This window comes from Ambystoma mexicanum, chromosome 1q (genome assembly GCF_040938575.1).
Source record: "Ambystoma mexicanum isolate Mex_15411 chromosome 1q, UKY_AmexF1_1, whole genome shotgun sequence".
NCBI lineage: Eukaryota > Metazoa > Chordata > Amphibia > Caudata > Ambystomatidae > Ambystoma > Ambystoma mexicanum.
This window is the reverse complement of record NC_090922.1, coordinates 604,228,928-604,245,206: the sequence shown is the minus strand read 5'-3', so window position 1 is coordinate 604,245,206 and position 16,279 is coordinate 604,228,928. Positions and strand designations below refer to the sequence as shown.

At 47.5% G+C, this 16,279-nt stretch overlaps 1 protein-coding gene across 1 annotated transcript in view; it reads left to right on the top strand.

The window, feature by feature from the left end:
* LOC138557788 (cytadherence high molecular weight protein 2-like) overlaps positions 1–16,279 on the top strand; it is a 123,712-nt gene that overhangs the window by 53,343 nt on the left and 54,090 nt on the right. The window contains exons 7-12 of the mRNA XM_069642635.1: positions 629–925; positions 1,206–1,553; positions 6,382–6,678; positions 6,959–7,306; positions 12,165–12,461; positions 12,742–13,089. Coding sequence (XP_069498736.1) covers positions 629–925; positions 1,206–1,553; positions 6,382–6,678; positions 6,959–7,306; positions 12,165–12,461; positions 12,742–13,089 — 1,935 coding nt within the window. The remainder of the gene's footprint in view (positions 1–628; positions 926–1,205; positions 1,554–6,381; positions 6,679–6,958; positions 7,307–12,164; positions 12,462–12,741; positions 13,090–16,279) is intronic.

Below are 16,279 nucleotides of genomic sequence, written 5' to 3'. Positions count from 1 at the left end.
CACCCCCTTTGCCGAGGGATGGGGCCACAACAGTTGCAGAACACTCACTCACTGCTTCTCTACCACAGACAAATAAAGCCATCTGGCATTAGAATGAGGGCGATTGAATAATATGAGACCAAACTTTCTACCTCAACACCATCCACAAAGCCAACCAGCGTGTGCAGCACTCTACTAAACACCCACATGAATAAATAATACACATAAAACTATACCCAGTCCATCTCATAGGGTTTAATCACCAAAGTAGGCCTGCATATGTAAGCTGACTCAATACCCCTATTTTTTCATTATTTTATGTATTTACTTTATTGCATATAGCGCAAACCCAACTCAAGAGCAGCACAGCTCTTTACAACAGGAGGGTGCCAGAATTGGGCTTGGCAGACCTCAGCCCGCCTTTGGATTGCCTCTGCCTCACGCTGTGTACTCTCCAGCCCGCCAGTGTACAAGACCTCAGCCCGCCTTTGGATTGCCTCGCAGCCTTGACTCTGCAATCGGCTTCGTATACCATCTCATCTAGCGGCCCACTCCAGTCAACTGAAGAGGTCTCTCAGGGTTTTTTTGTGCCATTGGCTTTTTCCCCTTCTCGACGTTCCCGGAGGATTGCCCTTTGTCACCCTTGTAGGTGGCACGGTGGCATCCTTCCGTGAACGTCCCTATCTCCACAAAAAAAAGGAGAGACCCAGAAGAAAAGATAAGAGGGGTACCAAGAAGAAGGAGGAAGGTGACAAGCTTGGGGAGGGTGGTGAATCGGACTCTTCCTTTGAAAACGAGAATATTACTGACCCCAGTGACAGTTTGCAACGCCACAAAGAGATCGAGATGGCAACACCACAACAAGTTCAGGAACTTGTAGCTGCAGTTCAGAACTTGAACTTGGAAGTACAAAATCTCAAGGCAGCTAATACCGCTTTGCAGCAACGTATGGCGGAGAGAGAACGGCCTTCTGCGGATCTACCTCCGCTCCCTTTAGTTTGATGGCTCTCCAAAGAAAGTCAAAGAATTTTTGGATGCCTGTAACCTTCACTTCTCTTTCCATCCCCAAACCTTTGCCTCAGATCACGCCAAAGTGGGGTTTATGATTACCCATATGACGGGTAACACCCTGGCATGGGCCACCCCTCTAGTAAATCAGCCTGATCCTGTTCTACAAGATTATAGCACATTTAAAACCCTCATGCAGCATACTTTTTTGCATACAGAAAGTACATTTCTGGCATCTGAAGATGTTCTGGACATCCGTCAAGGAAACTCCGACCTACTTACGTACATAACCGCCTTTAAACAAGTAGCAGCAGAAGCAGGTTGGCAGGAGCAGGCACAGTATGCCATCTTCCGGCGTGGGTTAAGAGAAGACATCAAGGATGAGCTGGCCCGTATTGCTCAGCCTACATCTTTTGCCGATCTCCTTACTGCTACCCTCCGAATAGACTTCAGATTAACAGAACGTCGCATGGAAAAGAAGAAGACCAAGTTCTATGGGCCCCTCCCTTGGAAGCTCACTCGTCTACATCGGTGCCTTCCTCACGTCAAAGCAAAGAAGAACCTATGTAAATCGGCACAACTCGAGCTACGCTCACCCCGGAGGAACTTAAGAGACGTAGGGATGGCTGTTTGTGTATGTATTGTGGGGCATCCTCACATCTATTGAGGGATTGTCCTGAAGTTCCTCTCAGACGTTTGGGAAACGATCGCCCTCGGTGAGTGTTAGGACTCACCTCCGAGGGGCCATTCCAAGTCCTTACGCAACCCTTTCGGTATCCTCATCGGAGACACCCGAAGACTCTCGCCTCATGGTTCTCGCAGTAACCCTCAAACTAGGGGACACCGAGGTATCTTCCCTGGCTTTACTCGATTGTGGGGCAGCCGGTAACTTTATTGATACCCATTGGGCCGAACAGAAGGGACTCAACCGGATTGCCAAACAAGAAGACCAGAAGGTGGAAGGTGTTGATGGCGAACCGTTGAGTTCTGGTATGATTACCCACACCACTGAAGAACTAACCCTGTCCATACAACAGCATTCGGAAAAGATTTTCTTTGACATAATCCGTGCGGCCCACTTTCCCCTTATCTTGGGGATTTGCTGGTTATGAAAGCGCAATCCCAACATTGATTGGACTAAGAATTTACTGAACTTTCATTCAACGTTCTGTAAGACGGAATGCTTGCCGGAACCCAAATTTGAAACGGTTAAGACTGCAAACAGCTGCGAGACCAGAGCCGTTCATTGCCTGCCACACCATCTAAAGGAATTTACTGAGGTGGTCACCGAGAAGATTCCCATTGAACTACCTCCACACGACCAGAAGATTGCTGTATAGAACTCACTCCTGGAGCCCGGGTGCCCTTCTGTAGGATGTTCCCTCTATCTCTGGAGGAAAAACGTTTTCTCAGAGAGTATCTGGACAATAATCTAGCTAATGGACTTATCAGGCCTTCAAAGTCTCCAGCCGGGGCCTCCTTGTTTTTTATCCCAAAAAAAGAGTCGCAGGAATTGAGACCTTGCATCGACTATCTGGGCTTGAACAAAGTGACCAGAAAGGACTGATACCCGATGCCCTTGATAACGGAGACCATTCAAGCAGTCCCTGGAGCCACCGTATTCACCAAACTCGATCTAAGGAATGCGTACCATCTGCTCCAAGTACAGACAGGAGACGAGTGGAAGACAGCCTTCAGGACTCTGTTTGGGCTCTTCGAGTATCAGGTGATGCCCTTTGGGTTAGTAAATGCCCCATCCATCTTCCAACGCTTTATGGACCGACTATTTTCAGATCTACTGTGTCATACTACCGTACTATATCTTGATGACATTCTGGTGTTTTCCAACAATTTAGAAGAACACGAAAGTCACGTCAAGGAAGTCTTCCGAAGACTAAGAGACAACCACCTCTCAGTCAAACTCAACAAATGCGTGTTTTCAGCCATATCCATTCCGTATTTAGGATTAATCCTTTCTAGTCAAGGTATTGCCATGGACCCCTGCAAGGTGGCCTCTATCCTGGAGTGGCCCTCGCCAAATTCCGTCAAGGAGATCCAAAGATTTCTGGGTCTGGCGAACTTTTATCGAAAGATCATATCAATTTTTCCCAGATGATCGTACCCATAACGACCCTACTTAAGAAGTCTTTGGTTCCGTTCAGATGGACTACTGAAGCAGAAGACAGTTTCTGCAGTCTCAAAGAAGCCTTTTGTTCGGCTCCCATTCTTCTCCAGCCAGATCAAAGTTTACCCTTTATCTTGGAGACAGATGCGTCGGCTGCTGCCATTGGAGCAGTCTTATTACAGAAACATCAGGGCATGGAGCACCCCATTTCATATTTTTCTAAGACCCTCAATGCTAGCCAGAGGAATCATTCTGTAATCGAACGCAAATTGTTGGCCATGAAATCAGCTTGTCTGGAGTGGCGCCATTTTTATCAGGGAGGCGAGCACCCGTTTACCATTCGGACCGATCACAAGAACCTTCAGGTCCTGAAGCAATTTGAATGTTACAATACACGTCAAGCCCGATGGGCTCATTTCTTCGCCCAATTTGATTTTGTCATTACGTATATACCAGGAAATCAGAATGTGGTGGCAGATTCCCTTTCTCGCCAAAGTGACTACCTGCCAGAATCAGAACCCTCTCGAGAACGGATGTTTCCTCTAACCAAGCAGATCGGAGTGCTTTCCACATTCTTGAGGCAAGTAAAAGATGTCTTCCGTCTCCATGGTATACCCACTAAAATAATCTCGAATCGGGGAAGTCAATATACTTCCCGGTTTTGGAGAGCCTTCTGTGATAGGCTAGGAGTGGAGAGAGCATTGACATCTGGATTCCACCCTCAATCTAACGGACAGACTGAATGCCTAAATGGTACTCTCGAACAATACCTGCGATGTTTCATAAATCTCCAACAGGACAATTGGTGCTCACTATTACCCCTAGCTGAGTTTTCTTATAATAACTCTGTACACTCTGCTCTGTGTATCAGTCCTTTTTTCTGCACTTATGGCTATCACCCCCGTTCTATCATACCACTTTCTGACCTACCTACCAACTTGCCCGCTGTTGATTCTTCACTTTCCCTTCTCAGAGAAATCCACAAGAAATCTAGGGAAAGCCTCAGTGAAGCACAGAAGCGTTACAAGACACAAGCCGACAAGCACCGCCAACCTGTCCCTGGGTGGGAAGTAGGATCTCGGGTTATGCTGTCCACAAGATATTTACCTCGATGGACTCATCCCTCCAAGCTGTCCCCTAAGTTCCTAGGACCATACAAGATCATACAGAAAATCAATCCTGTGGCCTTTCGGTTAAAGCTTCCCCTAGGCCTTCGTAGGGTACACCCTGTCTTTCATACTTCGCAATTGAAACCTTTCCAGGAGGATACCTGGTCTCGCCAACCCAAGAGGACTACTTTACCCCCAGATTCTACGCAGGGCGAGTATGAAGTTGCCCAAATCTGCGATTCTAGATATCACAGAGGTAGATTGGAGTATCTTGTACGGTGGAAAGGTTATCCCTGGTCTGAAAATTCATGGGAACCTACCTCACATATTATAGCCCCTTTTCTGATACGCAAGTTTCATTAGTTTCATCCGGGTAAGCCCGGGGGAGGTCGCCTTAGGAGGGGGCATACTGTCATGCCTCGGCGACGGTGGCAGATTTGGAACCGCTGGCGCTATGGTCCGCCATAGTCAGTTCCGTCACGTTTGTTCTTTGAGTTGTATTACTGGTCTAGTTGTTCCGCACATACGTGGCCGGAGGTATTTCTACAATCACTTCCGGTTTACGGACGCGTTGCAACGCTTCCTGGTTACCCACCTGTTTGTTGCCTAACGCTTCTCCTGCGTTCCTTCCTCCTCCCTCCAGCTACTCTTGCTCTCTTGTTTATTTACTCCTGCTCCCTCTCCCACCTTCTTTCTTATATTCTACTCTGTTTCCTGTGTTTTCTCTCCCTCCTCAGCTGTTCTCACTTCCTTTGTACTCCTCTGTACTCATCTGTACTCTCCTGTCCGCCTGTGTACCAGACCTCAGCCCGCCTTTGGATTGCCTCTGCCTCACATTGTGTACTCTCCAGCCCGCCAGTGTACCAGACCTCAGCCCGCCTTTGGATTGCCTCGCAGCCTTGACTCTCCAATCGGCTTCGTATACCATCTCATCTACCGGCCCACTCCAGTCAACTAAAGAGGTCTCTCAGGGGTTTTTTGTGCCGTTGGCTTTTTTCCCTTCTCAACGTTCCCGGAGGATTGCCCTTTGTCACCCTTGTAGGTGGCACGGTGGCATCCTTCCCTGAACGTACCTATCTCCACAAAAAAAAGGAGAGACCCAGAAGAAAAGATAAGAGGGGTACCAAGAAGAAGGACGAAGGTGAGGAGCTTGGGGAGGGTGGTGAATCGGACTCTTCTTTTGAAAACGAGGATATTACTGAACCCAGTGACAGCCACTTGCAGACTCCCTTTTCAAATGATAAAGGAAAACTACAAGTTCCATAATGCAAAGCAAAAATCAGTACAGGATGTTCCACTCACTCTTCATGTGGGGGATACTTACATCTTTAGGGTTATCCAGTTGATCCCCACACACCCTCACTTTTAATGTGCTGTGCACCATGACCTGTAAATACTACAGGTAGCTCAAGTGAGCAACCCAAACCATGCAAGCTTTCTTTTTCTTTGTGTTCTGTACCTATAGTTCTGTATTTTTAATGGGATAAGCATACAGTTCAGGGACAATAATGCAAAGATGAAGAGTGATGCCTCACCCCCTTTGCCGAGGGATGGGGCCACAACAGTTGCAGAACACTCACTCACTGCTTCTCTACCACAGACAAATAAAGCCATCTGGCATTAGAATGAGGGTGATTGAATAATATGAGACCAAACTTTCTACCTCAACACCATCCACAAAGCCAACCAGCGTGTGCAGCACTCTACTAAACACCCACATGAATAAATAATACACATAAAACTATACCCAGTCCATCTCATAGGGTTTAATCACCAAAGTAGGCCTGCATATGTAAGCTGACTCAATACCCCTATTTTTTCATTATTTTATGTATTTACTTTATTGCATATAGCGCAAACCCAACTCAAGAGCAGCACAGCTCTTTACAACAGGAGGGTGCCAGAATTGGGCTTGGCAGACCTCAGCCCGCCTTTGGATTGCCTCTGCCTCACGCTGTGTACTCTCCAGCCCGCCAGTGTACCAGACCTCAGCCCGCCTTTGGATTGCCTCGCAGCCTTGACTCTGCAATCGGCTTCGTATACTATCTCATCTAGCGGCCCACTCCAGTCAACTGAAGAGGTCTCTCAGGGTTTTTTTGTGCCATTGGCTTTTTCCCCTTCTCGACGTTCCCGGAGGATTGCCCTTTGTCACCCTTGTAGGTGGCACGGTGGCATCCTTCCGTGAACGTCCCTATCTCCACAAAAAAAAGGAGAGACCCAGAAGAAAAGATAAGAGGGGTACCAAGAAGAAGGAGGAAGGTGACAAGCTTGGGGAGGGTGGTGAATCGGACTCTTCCTTTGAAAACGAGAATATTACTGACCCCAGTGACAGTTTGCAACGCCACAAAGAGATCAAGATGGCAACACCACAACAAGTTCAGGAACTTGTAGCTGCAGTTCAGAACTTGAACTTGGAAGTACAAAATCTCAAGGCAGCTAATACCGCTTTGCAGCAACGTATGGCGGAGAGAGAACGGCCTTCTGCGGATCTACCTCCGCTCCCTTTAGTTTGATGGCTCTCCAAAGAAAGTCAAAGAATTTTTGGATGCCTGTAACCTTCACTTCTCTTTCCATCCCCAAACCTTTGCCTCAGATCACGCCAAAGTGGGGTTTATGATTACCCATATGACGGGTAACACCCTGGCATGGGCCACCCCTCTAGTAAATCAGCCTGATCCTGTTCTACAAGATTATAGCACATTTAAAACCCTCATGCAGCATACTTTTTTGCATACAGAAAGTACATTTCTGGCATCTGAAGATGTTCTGGACATCCGTCAAGGAAACTCCGACCTACTTACGTACATAACCGCCTTTAAACAAGTAGCAGCAGAAGCAGGTTGGCAGGAGCAGGCACAGTATGCCATCTTCCGGCGTGGGTTAAGAGAAGACATCAAGGATGAGCTGGCCCGTATTGCTCAGCCTACATCTTTTGCTGATCTCCTTACTGCTACCCTCCGAATAGACTTCAGATTAACAGAACGTCGCATGGAAAAGAAGAAGACCAAGTTCTATGGGCCCCTCCCTTGGAAGCTCACTCGTCTACATCGGTGCCTTCCTCACGTCAAAGCAAAGAAGAACCTATGTAAATCGGCACAACTCGAGCTGCGCTCACCCCGGAGGAACTTAAGAGACGTAGGGATGGCTGTTTGTGTATGTATTGTGGGGCATCCTCACATCTATTGAGGGATTGTCCTGAAGTTCCTCTCAGACGTTTGGGAAACGATCGCCCTCGGTGAGTGTTAGGACTCACCTCTGAGGGGCCATTCCAAGTCCTTACGCAACCCTTTCGGTATCCTCATCGGAGACACCCGAAGACTCTCGCCTCATGGTTCTCGCAGTAACCCTCAAACTAGGGGACACCGAGGCATCTGCCCTGGCTTTACTCGATTGTGGGGCAGCCGGTAACTTTATTGATACCCATTGGGCCGAACAGAAGGGACTCAACCGGATTGCCAAACAAGAAGACCAGAAGGTGGAAGGTGTTGATGGCGAACCGTTGAGTTCTGGTATGATTACCCACACCACTGAAGAACTAACCCTGTCCATACAACAGCATTCGGAAAAGATTTTCTTTGACATAATCCGTGCGGCCCACTTTCCCCTTATCTTGGGGATTTGCTGGTTATGAAAGCGCAATCCCAACATTGATTAGACTAAGAATTTACTGAACTTTCATTCAACGTTCTGTAAGACGGAATGCTTGCCGGAACCCAAATTTGAAACGGTTAAGACTGCAAACAGCTGCGAGACCAGAGCCGTTCACTGCCTGCCACACCATCTAAAGGAATTTACTGAGGTGGTCACCGAGAAGATTCCCATTGAACTACCTCCACACGACCAGAAGATTGCTGTATAGAACTCACTCCTGGAGCCCGGGTGCCCTTCTGTAGGATGTTCCCTCTATCTCTGGAGGAAAAACGTTTTCTCAGAGAGTATCTGGACAATAATCTAGCTAATGGACTTATCAGGCCTTCAAAGTCTCCAGCCGGGGCCTCCTTGTTTTTTATCCCAAAAAAAGAGTCGCAGGAATTGTGACCTTGCATCGACTATCTGGGCTTGAACAAAGTGACCAGAAAGGACTGATACCCGATGCCCTTGATAACGGAGACCATTCAAGCAGTCCCTGGAGCCACTGTATTCACCAAACTCGATCTAAGGAATGCGTACCATCTGCTCCAAGTACAGACAGGAGACGAGTGGAAGACAGCCTTCAGGACTCTGTTTGGGCTCTTCGAGTATCAGGTGATGCCCTTTGGGTTAGTAAATGCCCCATCCATCTTCCAACGCTTTATGGACCGACTATTTTCAAATCTACTGTGTCATACTACCGTACTATATCTTGTTGACATTCTGGTGTTTTCCAACAATTTAGAAGAACACGAAAGTCACGTCAAGGAAGTCTTCCGAAGACTAAGAGACAACCACCTCTCAGTCAAACTCAACAAATGCGTGTTTTCAGCCATATCCATTCCGTATTTAGGATTAATCCTTTCTAGTCAAGGTATTGCCATGGACCCCTGCAAGGTGGCCTCTATCCTGGAGTGGACCTCGCCAAATTCCGTCAAGGAGATCCAAAGATTTCTGGGTCTGGCGAACTTTTATCGAAAGATCATATCAATTTTTCCCAGATGATCGTACCCATAACGACCCTACTTAAGAAGTCTTTGGTTCCGTTCAGATGGACTACTGAAGCAGAAGACAGTTTCTGCAGTCTCAAAGAAGCCTTTTGTTCGGCTCCCATTCTTCTCCAGCCAGATCAAAGTTTACCCTTTATCTTGGAGACAGATGCGTCGGCTGCTGCCATTGGAGCAGTCTTATTACAGAAACATCAGGGCATGGAGCACCCCATTTCATATTTTTCTAAGACCCTCAATGCTAGCCAGAGGAATTATTCTGTAATCGAACGCAAATTGTTGGCCATGAAATCAGCTTGTCTGGAGTGGCGCCATTTTCTTCAGGGAGGCGAGCACCCGTTTACCATTCGGACCGATCACAAGAACCTTCAGGTCCTGAAGCAATTTGAATGTTACAATACACGTCAAGCCCGATGGGCTCATTTCTTCGCCCAATTTGATTTTGTCATTACGTACATACCAGGAAATCAGAATGTGGTGGCAGATTCCCTTTCTCGCCAAAGTGACTACCTGCCAGAATCAGAACCCTGTCGAGAACGGATGTTTCCTCTAACCAAGCAGATCGGAGTGCTTTCCACATTCTTGAGGCAAGTAAAAGATGTCTTCCGTCTCCATGGTATACCCACTAAAATAATCTCGGATCGGGGAAGTCAATATACTTCCCGGTTTTGGAGAGCCTTCTGTGATAGGCTAGGAGTGGAGAGAGCATTGACATCTGGATTCCACCCTCAATCTAACGGACAGACTGAACGCCTAAATGGTACTCTCGAACAATACCTGCGATGTTTCATAAATCTCCAACAGGACAATTGGTGCTCACTATTACCCCTAGCTGAGTTTTCTTATAATAACTCTGTACACTCTGCTCTGTGTATCAGTCCTTTTTTCTGCACTTATGGCTATCACCCCCGTTCTATCATACCACTTTCTGACCTACCTACCAACTTGCCCGCTGTTGATTCTTCACTTTCCCTTCTCAGAGAAATCCACAAGAAAACTAGGGAAAGCCTCAGTGAAGCACAGAAGCGTTACAAGACACAAGCCGACAAGCACCGCCAACCTTTCCCTGGGTGGGAAGTAGGATCTCGGGTTATGCTGTCCACAAGATATTTACCTCGATGGACTCATCCCTCCAAGCTGTCCCCTAAGTTCCTAGGACCATACAAGATCATACAGAAAATCAATCCTGTGGCCTTTCGGTTAAAGCTTCCCCTAGGCCTTCGTAGGGTACACCCTGTCTTTCATACTTCGCAATTGAAACCTTTCCAGGAGGATACCTGGTCTCGCCAACCCAAGAGGACTACTTTACCCCCAGATTCTACGCAGGGCGAGTATGAAGTTGCCCAAATCTGCGATTCTAGATATCACAGAGGTAGATTGGAGTATCTTGTACGGTGGAAAGGTTATCCCTGGTCTGAAAATTCATGGGAACCTACCTCACATATTATAGCCCCTTTTCTGATACGCAAGTTTCATTAGTTTCATCCGGGTAAGCCCGGGGGAGGTCGCCTTAGGAGGGGGCATACTGTCATGCCTCGGCGACGGTGGCAGATTTGGAACCGCTGGCGCTATGGTCCGCCATAGTCAGTTCCGTCACGTTTGTTCTTTGAGTTGTATTACTGGTCTAGTTGTTCCGCACATACGTGGCCGGAGGTATTTCTACAATCACTTCCGGTTTACGGACGCGTTGCAACGCTTCCTGGTTACCCACCTGTTTGTTGCCTAACGCTTCTCCTGCGTTCCTTCCCCGTTGTTTGCGGACTGTGTCTGTTCCTTCCTCCTCCCTCCAGCTACTCTTGCTCTCTTGTTTATTTACTCCTGCTCCCTCTCCCACCTTCTTTCTTATATTCTACTCTGTTTCCTGTGTTTTCTCTCCCTCCTCAGCTGTTCTCACTTCCTTTGTACTCCTCTGTACTCATCTGTACTCTCCTGTCCGCCTGTGTACCAGACCTCAGCCCGCCTTTGGATTGCCTCTGCCTCACATTGTGTACTCTCCGCCCGCCAGTGTACCAGACCTCAGCCCGCCTTTGGATTGCCTCGCAGCCTTGACTCTCCAATCGGCTTCGTATACCATCTCATCTACCGGCCCACTCCAGTCAACTAAAGAGGTCTCTCAGGGGTTTTTTGTGCCGTTGGCTTTTTTCCCTTCTCAACGTTCCCGGAGGATTGCCCTTTGTCACCCTTGTAGGTGGCACGGTGGCATCCTTCCCTGAACGTACCTATCTCCACAAAAAAAAGGAGAGACCCAGAAGAAAAGATAAGAGGGGTACCAAGAAGAAGGACGAAGGTGAGGAGCTTGGGGAGGATGGTGAATCGGACTCTTCTTTTGAAAACGAGGATATTACTGAACCCAGTGACAGCCACTTGCAGACTCCCTTTTCAAATGATAAAGGAAAACTACAAGTTCCATAATGCAAAGCAAAAATCAGTACAGGATGTTCCACTCACTCTTCATGTGGGGGATACTTACATCTTTAGGGTTATCCAGTTGATCCCCACACACCCTCACTTTTAATGTGCTGTGCACCATGACCTGTAAATACTACAGGTAGCTCAAGTGAGCAACCCAAACCATGCAAGCTTTCTTTTTCTTTGTGTTCTGTACCTATAGTTCTGTATTTTTAATGGGATAAGCATACAGTTCAGGGACAATAATGCAAAGATGAAGAGTGATGCCTCACCCCCTTTGCCGAGGGATGGGGCCACAACAGTTGCAGAACACTCACTCACTGCTTCTCTACCACAGACAAATAAAGCCATCTGGCATTAGAATGAGGGTGATTGAATAATATGAGACCAAACTTTCTACCTCAACACCATCCACAAAGCCAACCAGCGTGTGCAGCACTCTACTAAACAACCACATGAATAAATAATACACATAAAACTATACCCAGTCCATCTCATAGGGTTTAATCACCAAAGTAGGCCTGCATATGTAAGCTGACTCAATACCCCTATTTTTTCATTATTTTATGTATTTACTTTATTGCATATAGCGCAAACCCAACTCAAGAGCAGCACAGCTCTTTACAACAGGAGGGTGCCAGAATTGGGCTTGGCAGACCTCAGCCCGCCTTTGGATTGCCTCTGCCTCACGCTGTGTACTCTCCAGCCCGCCAGTGTACCAGACCTCAGCCCGCCTTTGGATTGCCTCGCAGCCTTGACTCTGCAATCGGCTTCGTATACTATCTCATCTAGCGGCCCACTCCAGTCAACTGAAGAGGTCTCTCAGGGTTTTTTTGTGCCATTGGCTTTTTCCCCTTCTCGACGTTCCCGGAGGATTGCCCTTTGTCACCCTTGTAGGTGGCACGGTGGCATCCTTCCGTGAACGTCCCTATCTCCACAAAAAAAAGGAGAGACCCAGAAGAAAAGATAAGAGGGGTACCAAGAAGAAGGAGGAAGGTGACAAGCTTGGGGAGGGTGGTGAATCGGACTCTTCCTTTGAAAACGAGAATATTACTGACCCCAGTGACAGTTTGCAACGCCACAAAGAGATCGAGATGGCAACACCACAACAAGTTCAGGAACTTGTAGCTGCAGTTCAGAACTTGAACTTGGAAGTACAAAATCTCAAGGCAGCTAATACCGCTTTGCAGCAACGTATGGCGGAGAGAGAACGGCCTTCTGCGGATCTACCTCCGCTCCCTTTAGTTTGATGGCTCTCCAAAGAAAGTCAAAGAATTTTTGGATGCCTGTAACCTTCACTTCTCTTTCCATCCCCAAACCTTTGCCTCAGATCACGCCAAAGTGGGGTTTATGATTACCCATATGACGGGTAACACCCTGGCATGGGCCACCCCTCTAGTAAATCAGCCTGATCCTGTTCTACAAGATTATAGCACATTTAAAACCCTCATGCAGCATACTTTTTTGCATACAGAAAGTACATTTCTGGCATCTGAAGATGTTCTGGACATCCGTCAAGGAAACTCCGACCTACTTACGTACATAACCGCCTTTAAACAAGTAGCAGCAGAAGCAGGTTGGCAGGAGCAGGCACAGTATGCCATCTTCCGGCGTGGGTTAAGAGAAGACATCAAGGATGAGCTGGCCCGTATTGCTCAGCCTACATCTTTTGCCGATCTCCTTACTGCTACCCTCCGAATAGACTTCAGATTAACAGAACGTCGCATGGAAAAGAAGAAGACCAAGTTCTATGGGCCCCTCCCTTGGAAGCTCACTCGTCTACATCGGTGCCTTCCTCACGTCAAAGCAAAGAAGAACCTATGTAAATCGGCACAACTCGAGCTACGCTCACCCCGGAGGAACTTAAGAGACGTAGGGATGGCTGTTTGTGTATGTATTGTGGGGCATCCTCACATCTATTGAGGGATTGTCCTGAAGTTCCTCTCAGACGTTTGGGAAACGATCGCCCTCGGTGAGTGTTAGGACTCACCTCCGAGGGGCCATTCCAAGTCCTTACGCAACCCTTTCGGTATCCTCATCGGAGACACCCGAAGACTCTCGCCTCATGGTTCTCGCAGTAACCCTCAAACTAGGGGACACCGAGGCATCTTCCCTGGCTTTACTCGATTGTGGGGCAGCCGGTAACTTTATTGATACCCATTGGGCCGAACAGAAGGGACTCAACCGGATTGCCAAACAAGAAGACCAGAAGGTGGAAGGTGTTGATGGCGAACCGTTGAGTTCTGGTATGATTACCCACACCACTGAAGAACTAACCCTGTCCATACAACAGCATTCGGAAAAGATTTTCTTTGACATAATCCGTGCGGCCCACTTTCCCCTTATCTTGGGGATTTGCTGGTTATGAAAGCGCAATCCCAACATTGATTGGACTAAGAATTTACTGAACTTTCATTCAACGTTCTGTAAGACGGAATGCTTGCCGGAACCCAAATTTGAAACGGTTAAGACTGCAAACAGCTGCGAGACCAGAGCCGTTCATTGCCTGCCACACCATCTAAAGGAATTTACTGAGGTGGTCACCGAGAAGATTCCCATTGAACTACCTCCACACGACCAGAAGATTGCTGTATAGAACTCACTCCTGGAGCCCGGGTGCCCTTCTGTAGGATGTTCCCTCTATCTCTGGAGGAAAAACGTTTTCTCAGAGAGTATCTGGACAATAATCTAGCTAATGGACTTATCAGGCCTTCAAAGTCTCCAGCCGGGGCCTCCTTGTTTTTTATCCCAAAAAAAGAGTCGCAGGAATTGAGACCTTGCATCGACTATCTGGGCTTGAACAAAGTGACCAGAAAGGACTGATACCCGATGCCCTTGATAACGGAGACCATTCAAGCAGTCCCTGGAGCCACCGTATTCACAAACTCGATCTAAGGAATGCGTACCATCTGCTCCAAGTACAGACAGGAGACGAGTGGAAGACAGCCTTCAGGACTCTGTTTGGGCTCTTCGAGTATCAGGTGATGCCCTTTGGGTTAGTAAATGCCCCATCCATCTTCCAACGCTTTATGGACCGACTATTTTCAGATCTACTGTGTCATACTACCGTACTATATCTTGTTGACATTCTGGTGTTTTCCAACAATTTAGAAGAACACGAAAGTCACGTCTAGGAAGTCTTCCGAAGACTAAGAGACAACCACCTCTCAGTCAAACTCAACAAATGCGTGTTTTCAGCCATATCCATTCCGTATTTGGGATTAATCCTTTCTAGTCAGGGTATTGCCATGGACCCCTGCAAGGTGGCCTCTATCCTGGAGTGGCCCTCGCCAAATTCCGTCAAGGAGATCCAAAGATTTCTGGGTCTGGCGAACTTTTATCGAAAGATCATATCAATTTTTCCCAGATGATCGTACCCATAACGACCCTACTTAAGAAGTCTTTGGTTCCGTTCAGATGGACTACTGAAGCAGAAGACAGTTTCTGCAGTCTCAAAGAAGCCTTTTGTTCGGCTCCCATTCTTCTCCAGCCAGATCAAAGTTTACCCTTTATCTTGGAGACAGATGCGTCGGCTGCTGCCATTGGAGCAGTCTTATTACAGAAACATCAGGGCATGGAGCACCCTATTTCATATTTTTCTAAGACCCTCAATGCTAGCCAGAGGAATTATTCTGTAATCGAACGCAAATTGTTGGCCATGAAATCAGCTTGTCTGGAGTGGCGCCATTTTCTTCAGGGAGGCGAGCACCCGTTTACCATTCGGACCGATCACAAGAACCTTCAGGTCCTGAAGCAATTTGAATGTTACAATACACGTCAAGCCCGATGGGCTCATTTCTTCGCCCAATTTGATTTTGTCATTACGTACATACCAGGAAATCAGAATGTGATGGCAGATTCCCTTTCTCGCCAAAGTGACTACCTGCCAGAATCAGAACCCTCTCGAGAACGGATGTTTCCTCTAACCAAGCAGATCGGAGTGCTTTCCACATTCTTGAGGCAAGTAAAAGATGTCTTCCGTCTCCATGGTATACCCACTAAAATAATCTCGGATCGGGGAAGTCAATATACTTCCCGGTTTTGGAGAGCCTTCTGTGATAGGCTAGGAGTGGAGAGAGCATTGACATCTGGATTCCACCCTCAATCTAACGGACAGACTGAACGCCTAAATGGTACTCTCGAACAATACCTGCGATGTTTCATAAATCTCCAACAGGACAATTGGTGCTCACTATTACCCCTAGCTGAGTTTTCTTATAATAACTCTGTACACTCTGCTCTGTGTATCAGTCCTTTTTTCTGCACTTATGGCTATCACCCCCGTTCTATCATACCACTTTCTGACCTACCTACCAACTTGCCCGCTGTTGATTCTTCACTTTCCCTTCTCAGAGAAATCCACAAGAAAACTAGGGAAAGCCTCAGTGAAGCACAGAAGCGTTACAAGACACAAGCCGACAAGCACCGCCAACCTGTCCCTGGGTGGGAAGTAGGATCTCGGGTTATGCTGTCCACAAGATATTTACCTCGATGGACTCATCCCTCCAAGCTGTCCCCTAAGTTCCTAGGACCATACAAGATCATACAGAAAATCAATCCTGTGGCCTTTCGGTTAAAGCTTCCCCTAGGCCTTCGTAGAGTACACCCTGTCTTTCATACTTCGCAATTGAAACCTTTCCAGGAGGATACCTGGTCTCGCCAACCCAAGAGGACTACTTTACCCCCAGATTCTACGCAGGGCGAGTATGAAGTTGCCCAAATCTGCGATTCTAGATATCACAGAGGTAGATTGGAGTATCTTGTACGGTGGAAAGGTTATCCCTGGTCTGAAAATTCATGGGAACCTACCTCACATATTATAGCCTCTTTTCTGATACGCAAGTTTCATTAGTTTCATCCGGGTAAGCCCGGGGGAGGTCGCCTTAGGAGGGGGCATACTGTCATGCCTCGGCGACGGTGGCAGATTTGGAACCGCTGGCGCTATGGTCCGCCATAGTCAGTTCCGTCACGTTTGTTCTTTGAGTTGTATTACTGGTCTAGTTGTTCCGCAC